Genomic DNA, 21,449 nt, shown 5'->3' with positions numbered 1-21,449 from the left:
TCCCTCCCTCCTCACCATAGGACTAAGATGCATCCCTCAATCTCAATACTTAAAACCTTTACTTTAAAGAATTGGTATCTTTAGACCACCTCTCTGCATGGCTGGACTCCTTACCTCTTAAATACTCACAAAAGGTCTATTCAGATGTCATCTCATCCTTAAGGCCCTGCCTGACTACCTATTTACCATTTTAGCCCCTGTTCCCACTCTGGCACTCCCAAACCTCCTCCCTTGTTTTATTTCTCCTCAAAAGTATTTTATCAGCATCTGACATTCTATGTATTTCACTTTTTTCTTTTTTTGCTTTAATGGAAACTCTATTGGGGGAGGGAATTTTTATTGTTCCCAGTTGTATTTCCAGAATTTACAACAGCATCTCAATATGATAAATGCTCAATAAATGTTTGCTGAATAACTGATGGACTGAATAACAAAATGGGTGGATGCATGATACAGGAGCTGATGGTTGGTTGGATTGATAACATGGGTCTCTTAGAATGGAGTATGAAGTGTTACAAGGAGTAATTAATTATCCACTGTTAGAAGATGTTAGTGACATTTAAACCTGGGACAGAAAGACAAAGAAATCTTGTTCTTAGCCAGCTCCATGAGTGGCCTTGGGGACTTTGTTTTTTTCACCTGAAGATAGAGATAACTTGTTCTTCCTCCTCCCAGAATAGTGTTTGTAGAGATAAGACAAAGAAAGGGAATTGCAAGCCCTATGCAAAGCTAAGACTTGCCAACATCCATTGAATTATAGAAAAAGGAAGAGAATTCCAGAAAAACATCTACTTCTGCTTCATTGACTATGCTAAAGACGTTGACTATGTGGATCACAAAAAAACTGGGGAAAACTCTTAAAGAGATAAGGATACCAGACCACCTTACCTGCCTCCTGAGAAACCTGTATGCAGATCAAGAAACCAACAGTTAGGACTTGTATACAGCTGTATACATCAAGGCTGTATATTGTCACCCTGCTTATTTAACTTATATGCAGAGTACATCATGAGAAATGCCGGATTGATGAAGCACAAGCTGGAATCAAGATTGCCCGAAGAAATATCAATAACCTCAGATATGAAGATGAAATCATCCTTATGGCAGAAGGTGAAGAAGAACTGAAGACCCTCTTGATAAATGTGAAAAAGCAGAGTGAAAAAGCTGGCTTAAAACTCAGCATTCAAAAAATCAAGATCATAGCATCCAGTCTCATCACTTCATGGCAAATAGATGGGGAAGCAATGGAACCAGTGACAGATTTTATTTCCTTGGGCTCCAAAATCACTGCAGATGGTGACTGCAGCTATGAAGTTAAAAGACACTTGCTTCTTGGAAAAAAAAAAAAAAACTATGACAAACCTAGACAGAATATTAAAAGCAGAGACATTACTTTGCTAAAAAAAGGTCCATCTAGTCAAAGCTATGGTTTTTCCAGTAGTCATGTAGGGATGTGAGAGTTGGACCGTGAAGAAAGTTGAATGCCAAGGAATTGATGCTTTTGAGCTGTGGTGTTGGAGAAGACTCTTGAGGGTCCCTTGGACTGCAAGGAGATCCAACCAGTCCATTCTAAAGGAGATCAGTCCTGGGTGTTCATTGGAAGGATTGCTGCTGAAGCTGAAGTTGCAATACTTTGGCCACCTTATGCAAAGGGCTGGTTCATTAGAAAAGACCCTGATGCTGGGAAAGATTGGAGGAAGGAGGAGAAAGGGGATGATAGAGGGCAAGATGGTTGGATGGCATCACTGACTCAATGGACATGAATTTGAGCAAGCTCTGGGAGCTGGTGAAGGACAGGGAAGCCTGGCGTGTTGCAGTCCATGGGGTTTCAGAGTCAGACATGACACAGCAACTGAACAGCAATATGCAGAGCTAAGGGTTCTTAAAATGTCAATGTGTTATATTCTGTTCACCAGAAAATGCTGGCCCCTTAAACACATAAGTGAAGTGTACCACAGAGTAATCACTTATTTTCTTATACTCTCATTGCATTCTGTAAAAATAAGTGCAATATGTCAGAAATGATTGTATTTGTCTGTTCATTAGATGTAAATTCTCTGTGAGCAGGGAATAACTCAAGATGGTAAGATGCTTTAAATAGTTTTTGAATAAGGGAAAAAATTAAATGCAGTTGTATACAATGAAATATGCCTGACCTTTAACTAGTCTACTCTATGCTCTTTTATCTGCACTTACCCCTAGTATCTGACCTGGACAGGATGACCTGGGAGATTTTCTGTAGTCATCCCTGAACTTCTTTACATTCTCAATTCTAGATCATCAGGAGGGAAGGGAATGGACGTTTTGTTCCTCTTGTTGGTTAATTAGCTCTATATCAACTAAGTAGTTTTAAGAGAGAGAGAGAGTACAGAGAAAAAGCTGAACTACTTTGTTATTTTTTTTATATATTAGATTGAATAACTGACTTAACACTTTCTAACAAGATTCTTCTCAGTGTCACACCTGATCATTAAAATTTATTACAACCTCTCATAAAATTCTACTCTTTTAACAGGCTCTCCATTCAGTGTAATAGATCTGAAGTACCAATGTATGAGTGTACAACTGAACCGGTAGAAACAGCAACCACAGAGATCTTCAAACAAATGCCTCAACGACCATCTCGAGCTCAGCAAACCAATGGCAGCAACCCACATCACCAGGTGAGACCAAAGAGGAAAAGAACAACCAAAGCACAATTAATCCAGACTGGCATTGGTGCGGTGAACTGCCACGGGCCATTCCTTATTTTGGGGAATGTTTTCAAGCTGCTGATATGATCAAGGAAAAATCTAGGTGCGTCTTTCTTTTTCAAAGCTCATTACAAGCTGTTTTTATTGTCATTTGAGCTTCAGAATTATCAACACAGCTAAGAACTAGGTCAGTAGGTTTTCCTTCTTCTAATCCACCATTCAGTTCAGTTCAGTTCAGTCGCTCAGTCGTGTCTGACTCTTTGTGACCCCATGAATTGCAGCACACCAGGCCTCCCTGTCCAACACCAACTCCCAGAGTTCGCTCAGACGCACCTCCATCAAGTCAGTGATGCCATCCAGCCATCTCATCCTCTGTCATCCCCTTCTCCTCCTGCCCCCAGTCCCTCTCAGCATCAGGGTCTTTTCCAATGAGTCAACTCTTCACACCAGGTGGCCAAAGTATTGGAGTTTCAGCTTTAGCATCAGTCCTTCCAATGAACCCCCAGGACTGATCTCCTTTAGAATAGACTGGTTGGATCTCCTTGCAGTCCAAGGGACTCTCAAGAGTCTTCTCCAACACCACAGTTCAAAAGCATCAATTCTTCGGTGCTTAGCTTTCTTCACAGTCCAACTCTCACATCCATACAGAACATATTTCTTAAAATAGCTTATTTCCAGTCGTAAAGTGCTACATATTTATTGTAAAGTTTGGAAAATTCAGAGACAATCAAAGAGCAAAATTTAAATTGCACTCAATCTCTAACTATCGTTAATATTTTTGGTTTGTTATTTTCTCTGCAAATATTTCAAATAAAGTTTACATCATACTGCAAAATGTATTGATTATGTAGTTCTATAACTGTAAGTTATATTGTGGGTGTTTTCCCATTGCTGTTACAATTCTTCAAGAACATCTTAATGGTTGTATATTTTTTACTTAAATATAAAAATTAAGTATTTAGCTAACCCAGAAGTGGGAACATTTTAAAGATTCTTCATACAAAATTGCTATTTAGAAAGGATATACCAAATTACACGCCTAGTGAGTTCAAGCAACTCTCTGAATCTTTGCTGCTGCTGCTGCTGCTAAGTCGCTTCAGTCGTGTCCAACTCTGTGCGACCCCATAGATGGCAGCCCACCAGGCTCCCTTGTCCCTGGGATTCTCCAGGCAAGAACGCTGGAGGGGCTTGCCATTTCCTTCTCCAATGCATGAAAGTGAAAAGTGAAAGGGAAGTCTCTCAGTCATGTCCGACTCTTAGTAACCCCATGGACTGCAGCCTACCAGGCTCCTCCATCCATGGGATTTTCCAGGCAAGAGTACTGGAGTGGGGTGCCATTGCCTTTTCCAATTGACTATTAACATTTTAAATTTTGTTAATTTTATGAGGACGATATAGTTTATTTGCCATAATTTCCATTTCTCTGATTAAGGGTGAAATGAAACTTCCTTTTCCCCACATAGTTTAGAAGGTAGTTATATTTCCTTTCTGTTGGTGTCTGCTGCTCATTTGTACTGATGTATCAACTTGATTTATTAATGGATTTTAACTTTTTAAATGTTAAATTTAACAGTGCAGAACCTTTCTTTATAGCTATTTTTTTGACTTTATTTTTCTTTGACTATATGCGACTTGTTATATAGACATTTTCAATTCTTATGAAAGTGCTCTCAATCTTAACATTCTTGACTTTTTACACAGCTTTATACTAGGAAAGTTTTTACCATTAAGAAATCAAATGACTTTTTAGTTGTATTTGTTTTAACACTATTTGATTGTTTTTTAACATTTAAAGTTTAAATATACCTGGCTGTTATCTTGATACATGTTAAAAAGTGAGGGTATTTCCTTACTCTTACTTTGCATTTAAATAGCCAGTTTTCTCTGACTTCAAATGAATCTTTTCCTTTTTAAAATTCTATGTAGTGGTTTCTTTAGTATATATTATAATTTTCACCATTTTAAAGAATGTGTTTTATTGCCATCTATTTGGCTCAGCTGCCTTTAATTTTATTTTTAACACAAGAATATTTTTTAATCATTCTAGCTTTATGATACCATTAGCATATTATGGAACAAGTTTTTCTTTTTCTTCAATTCAAAATGTATTCATTATGATCTTTCATACCATCAATTTAACTCACATGGGATAATTCACAAAGTAACCCAAAGTTGAGAGTTTCCATTTTTGTTTGCTTGTTTTTCCTATTGAGATAAAATTGATAAATAACATTACATTAGTTGCAGATGTACAACATAATAATTCAACATATGTACAATTGTGAAATGCTCACCATTAGTCTAGTCAATGTCCTCCACCACACATAGTTACAAACAGTTTGTCTTTCAATAAGAATATTTAAGATCAACTCCCTTAGCAACTTTTGAATATACAACTAACTATATTACTAACTATAGTCACCATGCGGTATCAGAGCTAATTAATTTTGCAAGTGGCAAAATGTCCTCCTTCTTATGGTTCATTTATATATTTCATATATACACAGATAGATATAGATATATCACATTTTCCTTATCTGTTCATCCATCAGTGGACATTTAGGTTGCTTCCATGTCTTGGCTATTGTAAACAATGCTGCAGTGAGCATGGGTGTGAGAATGTCTTTTCGAGTTACTGTTCTTGTTTCCTTCGGATAAATATTCAGAAATGGACTTTATGGATCATATGATAGTTCTATCTCTGATTTTTTGAGAAATCTCCAAACTGTTTTCCATAGTGGCTGCATCAATCTACATTCCCATCAATAGTGAACAATGGTTTCCTTTTCTCCACTTCCTCACCAACACTTGTTACTTCTTGTGTTTTTGATAGTAGATGTTCTAATAGGGATGAAGTGATATCTCATTGTGGTTTTAATTTGCAAGTTCCTGATGAGTGTCTTCTCATGTTCCTGTTGGCCATTTGTATGTCTTCTTTGGAAAACTGTCTATTCGTAGAAATTCTGTTCATTTTTAAAATTACATTATTTGTAGTTTTTGTTAGTGAGCTATAGGTCATGTGTGTGTGTCTGTCTATCTATATGTCTGTGTGTCTGTTGACATTTTTCTTTTGACCTTTGTGTTAGTTCAAACTGCTGTCTTTGTTTTCAGTGGTCCTGAGGCATCTAGAATGAAAAACTAGAAGTCAAGAAATACCTGGAGTAATGGACAAATTTGGCCTTGGAGTACAAAATGAAGCAGGGCAAAGGCTAACAGAGTTTTGCAAAGAGAATGCACTGGTCATAGCAAACACCGTCTTTCAACAACACAAGAGAAGACTCTACACATGGACATCACCAGATGGTCAATACTGAAATAATTTTGATTATAATTCTTTGAAGCCAAAGATGGAGAAGCTCTATACAGTCATCAGAAACAAGACTGGGAGCTGACTGTGGCTTAGATCATGAGCACCTTATTGCCAAATTCAGACTTAAATTGAAGAAAGTAGAGAAAACCACTAGACCATTCAGGTATGACCTAAATCAAATCCCTGATGATTATACAGTGAAAGTGACAAATAGATTCAAGGGATTAGATCTGATAGACAGAGTGCCTGAAGAACTATGGATGGAGGTTCATGACATTGTACAGGAGGCAGGGATCATGACCATCCCCAAGAAAAAGAAACGCAAAAAGGCAAAATGGTTGTCTGAGGAGGCCTTACAAACAGCTATGAAAAGAAGAGAAGTGAGAGGCAAAGGAGAAAAGGAAAGATATACCCATTTGAATGCAGAGTTCCAAAGAATAGCAAGGAGAGATAAGAAAGCCTTCCTCAGTGATCAATGCAAAGAAATAGATGAAAACAATAGAATGGGAAAGACTAGAGATCTCTTCAAGAAAATGAGAGATACCAAGAGAACATTTCATACAAAGATGGGCACAATAAAGGACAGAAGTGGTATGGATCTAACAGAAGGAGAAGATATTAAGAAGAGGTAGCAAGAATAAACAGAAGAACTATACAAAAAAGATCTTCACAACCCAGATAATTATAATGGTGTGATCACTCACCTCGAGCCAGACATTCTAGCATGCAAAGTCAAGTGGGTCTTAGGAAGCATCACTATGAACAAAGCTAGTGGAGGTGATGGCATTCCAGTTGAGCTATTTCAAATCCTAAAAGATGATGCTATGAAAGTGCTGCACTCAATATGCCAGCAAACTTGGAAAATTCAGCAGTGGCCACAGGACTGGAAAAGATCAGTTTTCATTCCAATCCCAAAGAAAGGCAAAGCCAAAGAATGCTCAAACTACTGCACAATTGCACTCATCTCACATGCTAGTAAAGTAATGCTCAAAATTCTACAAACCAGGCTTCAACAGTAGGTGAACCATGAACTTCCAGATGTTCAAGATGGATTTAGAAAAGGCAGAGGAACCAAAGATCAAATTGCCAACATCCGCTGGATCATGGAAAAAGCAAGAGAGTTCCAGAAAAACATCTACTTCTGCTTTATTGACTATGCCAAAATCTTTGACTGTGTGGATCACAACAAACTGTGGAAAATTCTGAAAGAGGTGGGAATACCAGACCACCTGACCTGCCTCCTGAAAAATCTGTATGCAGGTTAAGAAGCAACAGTTAGAACTGGACATGGAACAACAGACTGGTTCCAAATTGGGAAAGGAGTAAGTCAAGGCTGTATATTGTCGCCCTGCTCTTTTAACTTATATGCAGAGTACATTAAGAGAAATGCTGAACTGGATGAAGCACAAGCTGAACTGAAGATTGCCGGGAGAAACATCAAAAATCTCAGATGTGCAGATGATACCACCCTTATGGCAGAAAGTGAAGGCAAACTCAAGAGCCCCTTGATGAAAGTGAAAGAGGAGAGTGAAAAAGGTGGCTTAAAACTCAACATTCAGAAAATGAAGATCATGGCATCTGGTCCCATCACTTCATGGCAAATAGATGGGGAAACAGTGGAAACAGTGGCTGACTTTATCTTTTGGGGCTCCAAAATCACTGCAGATGGTAACTGCAGCCATGAAATTAAAGACGCTCTGCTTCTCTGGTGGCTCAGAGGTTAAAGCATCTGCCTGCAATGCAGGAGACCTGGGTTCGATCCCTGGGTTGGGAAGATCCTCTGGAGAAGGAAATGGCAACCCACTCCAGTATTCTTGCCCAGAGAATCCCATGGACAGAGGAGCCTGGTGGGCCACAATCCATGGGGTCGCAAAGAATCGGACACGACTGAGCCACTTCACTTTCACTTTCACTCCTTGGAAGGAAAATTATGAACAACCTAGACAGCTTATTAAAAAGCAGAAACATTACTTTGTCAACAAAGGTCCATTTAGTAAAGCTATGGTTTTTCCAGTAGTCATATATGGATCTGAGAGGTGGACTGTAAAAAAGAAAGCTGAGCACCGAAGAACTGATGCTTTTGAACTGTGGTGTTGGAGAAGACTATTGAGAGTCCTTGGACTGCAAGAGATCCAACCAGTCCATCCTAAAGGAAATCAGTCCTGAATACCCATTGGAAGGACTGATGCTAAAGCTGAAACTCCAGTGCTTTGACCACCTGATGAGAAGAACAGACTCACTGGAAAAGACCCTGATGCTGGAAAAGATTGAAGATGGGAGGATAAGGGGATGACAGAGGATGAGGTGGTTGGATGGTATCACTAATTCGGTGGACATGTGTTTGAGTAAACTCTGGGAGTTGGTGATGGACAGGGAGGCCTGGCATGCTGCAGTCCATGGGGTTGCAAAGAGTCAGACAGGACTGAACGACTGAACTGAAAGCATCTAGAGTGTGATGAGACAGGTTAGACAGAAGCCACTGCGTTAGATAGAAAAAATCAGAATAGTGGACTGTAGTCCAGACCTTTCGTTTCTTCTCCAGGCAGAAGCTGAATTGTTCTTGTATTGTTGTTCAATCATTGTATCTTGGTGGGAAGGAGATCCAGGGCTTCCTTTCCCACCATCTTGATAGCATCGCTCTTACTTTAAAAGTGTTGCTGTTGTTCAGTCGCTCAGTCGTGTCTGACTCTTTCCAACCCCGTGGACTGCAGCACGCCAGGCTTCCCTGTCCTTCACCATCTCTCGGAGCCTGCTCAAACTCATGTCCATTGAATCAGGACTGTTATTTACAATTATTCTTCTAGGAAAACTTTAAAATCATTTGTAGGTTGCCAAATTAGTCTGTTACCATTTCGTTTAGATTTGCATTAAACCTATATATTGTTTTGGGAATATCTGTCATCTTTGTGGTGTTAAGGTCTCTACTTTTTTCAGCTCTTTTTCTAGCTCCTCAGTAAAAGGTTATATGTAGCTTACTTCTTATCATTCTGTGTTTCTCACTGGGGACACCCTGGGTATCACATATTTGTTGCTATTGTGAATAAAGGTTTTTCTAATTTTACCTTTTTTTGTAATTAGATTGATGATGGTTATGGATTTCTGAATCGTTATCTTGTAAAGAAAAGCCTTTCTAAACTTTTGGTAATTTCAAATATTGCTTTAGCTTGAACCTCTTGCTTCTAGGTAGGCAATCAAAAGATTTGTTTCAGTCTCTTTCTTTCTAGTATCTAAACCTCTCATTTCTCTTTCATGTCTTCATTCCTGAGAGGCTCTAGATCTTTTACAACAAAATTGAGTAATGCAAGAGATGATGAGGCTTGTATCAGATGATCTTAAATTGGGTCAGCTTTAATGGGGCATTTTTCTAGTATTTCTTCATTAAATACTATGGTGTTAGTTGTCTGTTTGAGATTCTTTCTGGTATGGGGAAAGTCACTTTCTTTTTCTTTTTTAAGAAGCTTTTTCGGGGTATGCAGTCAGAATTGATTTTGAATTTATTTGTTTTATATCCCATGTTTTCTCTTCTTGGAAGCATTGCACTAATAGCATCCCTGATAGTAAATATTCCTGGGATTGTGGGGACTAAAAGCTAAACTTGTTTATAGTGAATTATTCTCTAACTACACTTTAGATTTTATTTGCTCATTTTTTATTTAGAATTGCATTATTTATGAATCAGAATAGTCTCTCTTTCTCTCTCACTATGATTTTTGTTGGTTTTGAGCATTTGAGACTTGGTAGCTACACGTAAGCAACTAGTTATTATTCATCTTAACAATTTATCTAACATAAGGACCATTTATTTATTTAGACCAGGTTCAAGAATAAAAGCTTAGGACAATGGAACCTTTATAATTTGATAAAATTTTCAGTTCACAGTTCAAGAGTTAAACAGACACAGTTCAACAAAACCCTAGGACTTTGGAATCTTTATAATATTTAGATAAATTTTTCTGTTTCTTCAAGCTTAATAATCTCTTCATACTTTCTTCAGTTAACTCTGATAATTTAATTTTCTTGAAAAAATTATCTGCTTCACCATTTTCAATTTTAATTAAGAAAGATATTTTAAACTTATCATTTCATTCATTTTTTAAATCTTCAAATTTCTTTTAATTCAACTCAAATATTCTCAGCTTTTACCCCAAGAGAATAAAGTGGCATTTCTATCAGAAGGATCAAACTAAATATGTTAGGAAAACTTGTAATACTCTCAAAATACAAAACGGCATATCTGTCTTTGGCCTATTTAATACACTTAATTGCATAGCTTTTCCTGAAGATAATAGATGAGGTTAATCTGATGTTCACAGGATCAAGTACATCATAACTTTTCTATCCATTAAGAACTATGAATTAATGGCAACAGTGGTACATGCAATTAATTACAGTATAATTTGTATTGACCATTTGCAACATCTTTAGAAGACTGCATAGTGACATCCTTAAGGAGATACAAACCTATCCTCATTTACATGTAGCTGAGGAACATGAATTTTCTCTTACCTGTTGCCCCCTAAATAGTGTGTAGTTCCAACCCCAACACATGCTACCTCTGATGTACAACTGTCTTGTTCACTGCCTTAGTAGATAAAGTTTAACTTTGAGAGGACTCTGCCTATTCAATTTTGATATCTTTAAATTACTCCAGGGTCCATAGATAATAAGTCTCCTCCCAAAACTTCAAAATAAAGCTTACATACAGACAAAGCTTTCTTCTGCCCACAATTCCTTAATTTGACAACTCAGTATTCTAAGATTCTATGTATTATAATTTAAAAGTTGGGGAAGGGGGGAAATTAGTTCATCTGTACATAAAATGTTCAGGAATTTTCAAAGGGAAGAGTTGAGAAGGAAAGTAAAAGAAACATAAGAGAGAGGAAACTTAAAAAAGCAAAATCCCAGTGAAATATTTTTCATCAAAGGGATTAGAAATGCTTCCTGTGTTTTTTAAGCGTACATTCTGCAACTGCTTTATCATGTTTTCAATCAATTGTTGATTTGCCCTCCCATGTGTAACTCCACTTGTAGGCGTTCCTTTCATCATCGTAATCAGTACAGTCAGACCCTAAGGAAGGTCTTCAAAATATGATCATCTGTGATGTTTTTCAATCAAAGAGAAATTAGAGTTCCCATATTGCAGTAGAAGTGAGAGTGGAGAGTAAGCCTTGTGACCACCCAGGAATGGGCTGTGCAGCTGCCTCTGGGTGATGGTCTTTCAGGTCTGTGTGTGTTTTCATCAGCAGCTCAGGCAGCTGAGCCCCTCAGACTACCTCACTGCACACCCAAGGCTGGCTGGAGTGCCTGCAGAGAGCTCCACTTTCTGCTTTGAATAAAAGAGGAAGAAAAGTCATTTTCACAAAGCAGTATGTTTCACTTTATAAACTTTTATCTTTTTTTAATTGGAGCATAATTGCTTTACAATGTTTTGTTAGTTTCTGCTGTACAATGGAGTAAATCAGTTATATGTATACATAAATCTCCTCCCTCTAAAGCCTCCCTCCCACCCCTGCCCCCATCTTACCCCTCCAGGTCATCTCAGAGCATTGAGCTGAGCTCTCTGTGCTATACAGAAGCTTCTCACTAGCTATCTCTTTTATACATGGTAGTGTATATATCTGGAGAAGGGAATGGCAACCCACTCCAGTATTTTTGTCTGGAGAATTCCATGGACAGAGAAGCCTGGTGGACTACAGTCCACAGGGTCTCAGAGAGTCTGACGTGACCGAACACTAACACTTTCACTTTTCAGTGTATATGTATCAATCTTACTCTCCCAGTTCATCTTGCCCACTAACCCACTGTGTCCACACATCCCGTTCTCTACATCTGCACCTCTATTCCTGCCCTGAAAACATTTAAAATTATACAAATAAGACTTGAATCTGTTTGCCTTATATTTTAAAACAGTTAAAATATTACAGATAAGGGTAAAGTCCTTTTCAGCCATAATTCCCTGCCCAAATCTGGTCCCTAGTTTTCTAGAGGTTATCAATTTGGGGTATATCTTTCAGACTTTATACTACACATACAACTATTCAAATATTCATATGTGTGTGTGTGTGCCCAAAGGGGACAAATGGCTATTATCTATTAAACTTAGAATCTGGGGTAAAAAAAAGTTAAAGCCTGGAACTTGCACATATATGCACAAGAAGATATGAACCTCTTTATTCACTGCAACACTGCTTATTAATTCTGAAAAGCTGGAAACAGCCTAATATCCTTCTATTGCAAATGACTAAATAAGTCATGATACCTGTTCTCTGGATATACCACGATACATCCAATATGTGCTAACCTTTAATGCTTCTCAGTTGCAGAACGGTATGCATCATATGATAACATTGATATTAATGATGTAGATTTCACTGATTCACTGTGACCTTTGCTAGGCATGTAGAAATTGTTTGAATATTTGAATGAAAAGGTAGATAGACACGAGTCACTCAGAAGGGCCACAGATAGCCAGTACCCAACCAGAGAATGTGACTTCAAGTCTGTAGCTCACTTTTTTCCCCTGCCCCACCCTCTTTCTCTTGTTCTATGGAAGAACATTCCCCAAGTGCCCAGTCCCTCTTCAGATTATTTATAGGGAGGAGAGAAGGTCACAGAGTAAAGCTGCCTATCAATGTAGAATAATGAAATCTAATCTCCCATCCAGACCTGTTGACTGGTACATGATGCCCCAGGAGCCTGGGCCAGGCTGGGTCAGGTCAGGACTTGCTCTTAGGGTGCAGTTCAGGAAGCAGCTAAGTTTGGTGAGAAAATTCTGTATGAGAACTGAGCTGATGATTATTAACTCAAAGAGACTCAGTGAATGCAAAGAGAAATGATGAATCTCAGTGCACATGAAATGGAAAGATAAGAAACTTTCAGTAGGAGGTACAAGTGAAAGATTTCTTGAGCCAAGAGAAATAAAATAACCCAGCTGCTTTTTGCAGATGCCTTTGGGGAAGATATTCTGGGCAGCAACAAAACTCAGGCAAAAGACTATTGTGACTTATTTTTAAAACCTAAAAATTTTACTCATGTTTGTATATCTTTAAAGAAAAGTGCCTCATGTAAAACTGAGATAATGTGGTTGCGCTTTGAGCATACAGACACTCGCCACTTTTTGCAAAAGAAAAATATTGAAATATCATTATCATGTTATTATGAATTTTTAGGAATATCGATTAAATTCAAATCAAAGACTTATTTTCTCTATTTCTTGCTTCTCTAGACCATACTCAGCATTAGGAATGAACTGTGGAGTACCCACGAATCCATTAATGCTCTCCATAGAGACAGAAGGTAGGAACCATATGTATGTGGACAAATACTAACAGCAGAGACACATCAGTAGCATTACACTTTGCTTTTATAGAAAAAAAATTTTGCAAAGTTTTTAGTGCATTGTTTCTAATCTGGAAACAGTCCTTAAATGGAGAAATCCTGTGATTCCATATGAAAGTAACGGGGAGATTTGAGTGGTTAAGCAGAACAAAAACCATTCGGATAGTTGGATTAAGTTTTAGGTTTTAATTTATTTTATTCCTTGAAATTTGCTTAGGCATTTTCAGAGAGGTATTCTGTGTGTCTCTTGTGTGTCTTACCTGCTTCTATAGAAATCAGTATCCCTTCTCTAGCAGCATCTTTCTCGAAGATTTATTAGGTTGGTTGGAAACTGTTTACCATCTTAGTGCGTCTCAAAGGCAGATCATTCTTGGAGTCCCTGTATCCTGTTGTCATTCCTTTAGAAGACAGAATTCCTGGCCCTCAATAGGAAGGGCCCCTGAGGGAAGATCTCTGTTTGCAGGCACAATACTTAGTATCTAGTAGATGCTCAGTAAACTGATGTATAAATATATGCTAATAAATATGTATTAAAGTAAAATGCTGTCAATAAATCCATTGAGCATTTAATATAGCTTCATCATATATATACCCATATATACACAATGAGATGTGCTTCATAATATAAAAATATGATAGATAAGGAGCATGTAAAAATTCTATAATAATTCATTAAAAGAAGCTTAACCACACTTTTAAAAATAATTTAATGTTAAAAACAAAGTTGATCTTTTTTATCTTTTTCGTGATGTCAGTTCAGTTCAGTTCAGTCGCTCAATCATGTCTGACTCTTTGTGACCCCATGGACTGCAGCATGCCAGACCTCCCTGTCCGTCACCAACTCCTAGAGCTTGCTCAAACTCATGTCCATCGAGTCAGTGATGCCATCTCATCCTCTGTTGTCCCCTTCTCCCGCCTCTAATTTTTCTCAGCATCAGGGTCTTTTCAAATGAGTCAGTTCTTCTCATCAGGTGGCCAAAATATTGGAATTTCAGTTTCAGCATCAGTCCTTCCAATGAACACTGAGGACTGATTTCCTTTAGGATGGACTGGTTGGATCTCCTTGCAATCCAATGGACTCTCAAGAGTCTTCTCCAACATTGCAGCTCAAAAGCATCAATTCTTCAGTGCTCAGCTTTCTTTACAGTTCAACTCTCACATCCATACATGACTGCTGGAAAAACCATAGTTTTGACTAGGTGGACCTTTGTTGGCAAAGGAATGTCTCTGCTTTTTAATATGCTATCTAGGTGGGTTATAGCTTTTCTTCCAAGGAGCAAGTGTCTTTCAATTTCATGGCTGCAGTCACCATCTGCAGTGATTTGGGAGCCCAAGAAAATAAAGTCTCTCACTGGTTCCATTGCTTCCCCATCTACTTGCCATGAAGTGATGGGACCAGATGCCATGATCTTCGTTTTCTGAATGTTGAGTTTTAAACTACCTTTTTCACTCTCCTCTTTCACTTTCATCAAGAAGCTCTTTAGTTCTTCACTTTCTGTCATAAGGGTGACATCATCTGCATATCTGACATTATTGATATTTCTCCCGGCAATCTTGATTCCAGCTTGTGCTTTATCCAGCCTGGCATTTCTCATGATGTACTCTGTATAAAAGTTAAATAAGCAGGGTGACAATATGCAGTCTTGACATACTCCTTGCCCAATTTGGAACCAATCAGTTGTTCCATGTCCAGTTCTAACTGTTGCTTCTTGACCTGCATACAGATTTTTCAGGAGGCAGGTCAGGTGGTCTGGTATTCCCATTTCTTGAAGAATTTTCCACAGTTTGTTTTGATCCACACAGTCAAAGGTTTTGGCATAGTCAATAAAGCAGAAGTAGATGTTTTTCTGGAACTTTCTGGCTTTTTCCATGATCCAGCGGATGTTGGCAATTTGATCTCTGGTTCCTCTGCCTTTTCTAAATCCAGCTTTAACATCTGGAAGATACAGAAAGTAAATTAGACATAAACTTAAGGAAAATAGTATAGAAATAAAAAGGCGTTTTTGAAACACAAAATGTAGAACTAAAAAGGTAACTTTGAAATTTAATTCTTAAAATAACTGAACCAAGAATTCTGTCTTAAAGAATGACAACAGGATACAGAAATGCAAGGAATGATTTGTCCTTTGAAACACAGTAAGAGTATCTCAAGCTATTGTTTTAAGCTAAATGATTCCACTTTATATACTTCATGCCCACTAAATACACCTTTGGTCTCCTAGTAAAGTGTTTATCAACACAAAGAATACCAGTGTGAACTTAACTAATGAGTAAAATCTATGTGAAGGCTTTATCTTTGTTCCTGTGTACACCATTGTGTTCATCAAAGGTTTGGATAAAATAGTAGAGAGCATACTTCGCAAATGTATGTGACTTGATAGAAAAGGCATAAATAATAAGTCAAAATAGAGTCTTAAATCTCTAAGATGCTGCAGTCTGGAATAATGGGGCAATTAATAAAGACTAAATTTTAAAAGATTAAATGTAAATCCTATAATTAGAGGCCCAGGTTCACAGTAAATAGTATGGAAAGGCCTGAGATAATAGAGTCAACTGTAAGTTTAATAACAGCCCATATTGTGCACTGATTATTTAAAAAGCAATGTAGTCTCAGGCTACATTACAAGAAAGAGTATTATTCAATTACTAGCTATCTATTTGTTACTCTCTACTAGGTGCTGATCAAGGAAAGTAACTATCACTACTCTGTACATGATTCATGTACCTTGTGAATATTTGTGTTCTGTTCGAAGGCCTCCTACACGGGAGATTCAAGCTCCTTAACTTCAGAAAGCAGAACTACATATAAAGATCTAATTTATAAAGACTGATTTCAGATCGTTTGAAAGGAATTCTTTCTCAAATAATCTGAACCATGTTAGCAGTGAATATTTGCCCAGAAATATGGGCACTAGGTAAATTATGTTCACCAGAAACTATGATAATTTCTCCATTGAAGTGAAGTCGTTCAGTTGTGTCCGACTCTTTGTGACCCCATGGACTGTAGCCTGCTAGGCTTCTCAGTCCATGGGATTTTCCAGGCAAGAGTACTGGAGTGGGTTGCCATTTCTTTCTCCAGGGGATCTTCCCAACCCAGGGATCGAACCCGGGTCTCCCACATTGGAGGCAGATGCTTTACCCACTGAGCCACCAGGGAAGCCCAATTTAAAAAAAAAACCAAAAAACAAAAAACAGAGTCAGAAAAGAAATGCAGGCTTTCCCTGCTTTCACCTGGATTGTCAAAGATGAGAATGTGTGTCTATGAGCTGTTCAAACATGGTGGATGGGTCAGAAAGGAGGAAGGGGATGGCAGTGATGGGCAATACAGGAAAAAACGGATGTCATTACTGGTCATAACAAGCACAACACTCTACATATGGAAAATACTGTCTAGAGAAGCTTTTGGAGAATGTTTCTTTGCTGTCTGCTATATAAAATCTCTCAGCTGACTCTTTTCTGAAAAGTCCATCATAAAGATGTACTTGAAATTCTAATTACCATCAAAAATTTTAAAGTCAGACTCTTGTCCCATCTGTGTGGCTATCTGGAAGTTTGAGAGCCATCTTTTAGAGATGCCTGCTTTGGATATGAACCCCAGCTAAATTCCAAGACCTCTCCAATATCTGTGGCAATTAAAAATGTCAAAGGCTCTAACATTGAAAATGTTTGTTTTGTTTCCTACCAGGGAGCCAATTTCCACAAATTCCACAAATAGAACAGTACTGGTCAAAGAATAAGACAGTACTTTAAAAAGCCAATTTTAGTTGTATACATACCTTGTAATAGGAACTGTTTTAGGCCTGGGTTTGGGTATATGACAAGAAATAAAATAGAAAAAAAAGTTGCCAGAATAAAGACACAATAAGTAATTATTAAGTAACAGAATAAGTAAAATACGAGTGAAGTAACAAGTAAAGCAGGTAGTGTGTCATAAAAGTGACTATCCAGAAGTCTGAAGGCTCCAGACTGAGTCAAAATCTAGGATTGTGTCATATTCTGTAGCAATTAGATGTGGCAAAAATCCACGGACACAAGGAGATGGGAAGGACTGGGGAAGGAGATGGGAGATGATGGAGGTGAAGTTGGGGGTTCTGGTTTGCAGTTTCAAGTAGAGCAGTGAGGGAGAGACTCACTGAGGGTATGATGGTGAGTGGAGGCTTAAAGATGATGAGATGAGCAAAAACCTAGGGGAAGGAGGATTCCAGACAGAGGGGCCCAAAAGAGCCAACTCTGAGGGGAGGTCAAGCAGTTGCCAAGAGCTCTGTGTGACTGAAGGACAGTCAGTGAGCAGGAGAAATTAGAGATGAGGTCAGGAGGGAAGGGAAATCCTGGCCATCTTATCAAGTTTCGTCTGCCTCTGTAAGGACTTCGGTTTATTCTAAATAAAGAGGGGGAAACACTGGAAGACTTTGAGCAGGGGAGTAACATGACCTCCCTCATGTTATGGAAGAATTACTCTGACTACTTGATTCATTCTGAAACCAATGAACAACTAGGCTAGACTTAGGATGAGAAGCCAAGACAGACCCAGAATTCACAAACTGCATGATTGTTCCCTCCCTTGTGGTCTTAGTCAGATGTTAGGTATTTAGCCATGACATGCATGCCGTCATTCTAAATGGAGTATTTATGGACAGAAGGGTGATGAATAAAGTCAGTATTCACATTTAAGGAGCTGCTGAAGGTATGCTGTCAAGGTAGTCCATAACAAGCATGATGAGTTTCTGAAAACACCTCTAAAAACACTGAAATTCTTGGGAGAATTGTGTGTATAGTAGACATGAGAAACAGCTGTACAGGGTGAACAGGTTAAAGCAGGACTAATGAATGTTAGGTGTTATTTAGTCAAGTCCAGGCTTCTCCAGCTCCTTCTCCCAAAGAGAGGACCTGGAGTACATTTCCCTAGGGCTATTGCATCTTGCTATACTGGTCTTGCCCTTCCAAGTCACTCAGACCTGTCCTTTTTGCAGGCTCCTTAAAAAGCAGTTAAACTGACCCAAAGACAAGTTGCAAGCCATATACGCCTGCCAGGAAGAAAAAAGTTGCAGGTATGATACAAAGATTTACGAACTCATAATCAATAGGGACAGTCTGTGGACCAAGCGGCAGCTAATGGGACAGGATCTACAGGTAGAGAATGTGGGAGACACTAGCCATCTGGATCGTCTGGAGGTCTGACCTAGAATCCTTGGGCTGAGGGTGGGCTGCAGCCTGAGGCTCTTGCACCTCACTCTGATCAGCCTCCTCCCTTTCCCACTTTTCTCCATACCCTAATCAACTCCCCCTTTCATCAGTCAGATGATATCTTCCACTTTTCTGAAGGTGGTGCCATTGGGAGAGAACAGCATGGGTACCATTTACTAACAGTAGACTTGGGGCAGAGAGGTACTTTATAGCATTGATTCTTAAACCTTTAGTCTCAGCACCCCTTTTAGATTTTTACAATTTTTTGAGGGTCCTAGAGAGCTTTTGTGGGTTATATCTATTGCTATCTACCCTAATCAGAATTAAGACTGATAAGTAAAATGGTTTTAAAATAAGTTTAACCAATTTGAAAATGAAAATAATAAGCCTATTATATAATGTAATGTTTTAAACAGTAATTATATATTCTTGTGTTTGTGTGTGTGTTAGTTGCTCAGTCGTGTCTGACTCTTTGCAGCCCCATGGACTATAGTCCACCAGGCTCCCCTGTCCATGGAATTCTCCAGGCAAGAATACTGGAGTGGGTAGCCATGCCCTCCTCCAGGGGATCTTCCCAACCCAGGAATTGAACCCAGGTCTCCTGCATTGCAGGTGGATTCTTTACCATCTGAGCCACCAGGGAAGCCCATATATTCTTAAATATGTATTTAATTAGGAGACTGGCATTGTTTTATGTTTTTTTACAAATCTATTTAATGTCTGGCTTCACAAAGACAGCTGAATTTTTCCTGCTTCAGCATTCAGTCTGTTGCAAGATGTTTTGGCTGAAGTATGTGAAGAAATCTGGCCTCCCACAGATTTGCAGATGAAAAAGAAAGAAGCATTTTAGTAGCCTTTTAAGATAATTGGAGATCTTCCTTGATGCCAGATCAAAACATAATAAATGATTGTTTCATAAGAGAATGGTTGCAATATTGAATCTTAAACCACATGTCTTTTACACTCTGTTTCATTAAGACGCAATATTCTGTTGTGCTTTTTGAATGAATCTTCTATCTAGCCATGATTTTGTACCATCATACATTGGTCAGTTGGAAACTTACCAAGCTATGCTGAACTTCCTAATGCTCATCCATTTCATTATGAAAGATTTTAAAAATCATATTCATTAATATTACCATGAATCTTGTCAGAAAAGTCGTTAGGGATTGGAATGGAGACAAGCTCATGTTAGTGAATGAAAGTTTTCCAAAATTCTAATGTTTGCTTAAAAGCTCAGCTCTTAAAACTGTCCTCAGAGAGCATTGTTTTCCTTACTGTAATAGTCCCACTTAATTCATTTTTGAAAAGGATGTTTGCCAAATACCAAAGCCTAATTCTTTTGCATAAGAGACAATTTTTATATTTCAGTAAACATCAGAAATGTTTTATGCATACATCACATTTCATCACATACAATATTAAGGAGACATGTTACTGAGAAAAACAAGAATTTTTGCTACACGTTCAAGGATATTCTTTTTTTCTTTTTTGTTGGAGTATAGTTATATACAATGTTGTGTTCATTTCAAGTATACAACAAAGTGATTCAGTTATACATAAATACATATATTCCTTTTCAGATTCTTTTCCATAAAGGTTATTACAAGATATTGAATATAGTTCCCTATGCTATAGAAAGAGTCTCGGGGACCTCCAGGAGTCTGTGGACCACACTTAGAGACCTGCGCTTTATAGGCTGCACTTTCCCTAGATTTTATACCTACGGCTTATTTTGAAACCTATCTAAGTAGATCATTATGAACTTTTTATTGTAATATTTTTATCTATCAATCTAATATATCATGACATTTTCAGATATTCCTTTGATATTTTAGAACTTGAACTTTCAGAACCTAGAGTTTTCCAAAATTCCTTATGATTATTCCCTGTGATCTTTCTAGAATCTAAACTGTTCTAACTTTTGTAGACAGTTTTCGGGTGACATTGAATTAGTAGCATAAAATAAAATCGCTAATAATGTAGAGACAAAAAAGAAAATATTGCATTAAAATTTCCTATTGAAATTTTGAAATTTAACACATAATGAAAAAGTAAGAAAAATGTTAATTTCTTCATAAATAAAATGTTCTTTACCCGGGCAATGTTGCAGCCCCTCCATCCTTCATCTTTTTCCTGGCAAAATGTGATTGCCAAGGGTGACCATCGAAAGGGTGAAGAAAGATTTCAGAAAAGGGGAGGAGATTCTCCCCAGATCAAGGGTTCCACTGAGGACGGTTCACAGCAGGAAACACTTCCTAGGTCCACTGTGATTAATGGAAGCCACCGAGGTCCAGCAAGCGCAAAACATGCTCTACCAAACTCGGAATTATCAGAGGCCACCTCAAAGCCGAGGCCAGTGCAAAGCCCCAGAGCACAAAGCCGAGCACAGAAGACCTCAAAGGAGACCTCTAGCGCCCTGCCCAGTTAAGGACGGCTGCAGGACATCCCCAAAATTCCTCTTGTTGAAATGACCAGTCTTGCTCTGGCGCCAGTGGAAAGGAAAAGGGCAATGAACATCCAGGAGGGGAAGGGAGCTAGAGGGAGAGCTGCAAGAACTGCTGTCAAAACTCACAGATGCCTTCACTCCAGAAGTGCCTTCTGGTAAGATTCTCACAATCACTAGAGAGAGATAGTGATGGCCAGGGGGTCAAGCTGCCTTTTAAAACACTTCAGTCCATAATATTAGCCCAACAGCTGTAACTTGTCTAGTGAGTAACCGAATTGTGAGTCTTTTGGACATTAATAGCCTCTTTGATGGAGTAAGAAATGGCAACCCACTCCTGTATGCTTGCCTGGAGAATTCCACAGGTGGAGAAGCCTGATGGGCTCCAGTCCATGGGGTTGCAAACAGCTGGATACGACTGAGCAACTGAGAACACACGCACAACGTCTTTGAACTTGATTTCTAGTATTGCCAAATT

General features: G+C 38.4%; 1 protein-coding gene across 1 annotated transcript in view; it reads left to right on the top strand.

The window, feature by feature from the left end:
• Positions 1 to 21,449, top strand: part of DYTN (dystrotelin) — a 73,991-nt gene that overhangs the window by 38,716 nt on the left and 13,826 nt on the right. The window contains 3 exon segments of the mRNA XM_042242713.1: positions 18,312 to 18,470; positions 20,626 to 21,057; positions 21,059 to 21,129. Of these exon segments, the coding sequence (XP_042098647.1) occupies positions 18,312 to 18,470; positions 20,626 to 21,057; positions 21,059 to 21,129 (662 nt within the window).

The sequence above is a fragment of the Ovis aries genome, chromosome 2, assembly GCF_016772045.2.
Source record: "Ovis aries strain OAR_USU_Benz2616 breed Rambouillet chromosome 2, ARS-UI_Ramb_v3.0, whole genome shotgun sequence".
In the NCBI taxonomy this organism is placed as follows: Eukaryota; Metazoa; Chordata; class Mammalia; order Artiodactyla; family Bovidae; genus Ovis; species Ovis aries.
This window is presented reverse-complemented; position numbering and strand designations above follow the sequence as displayed.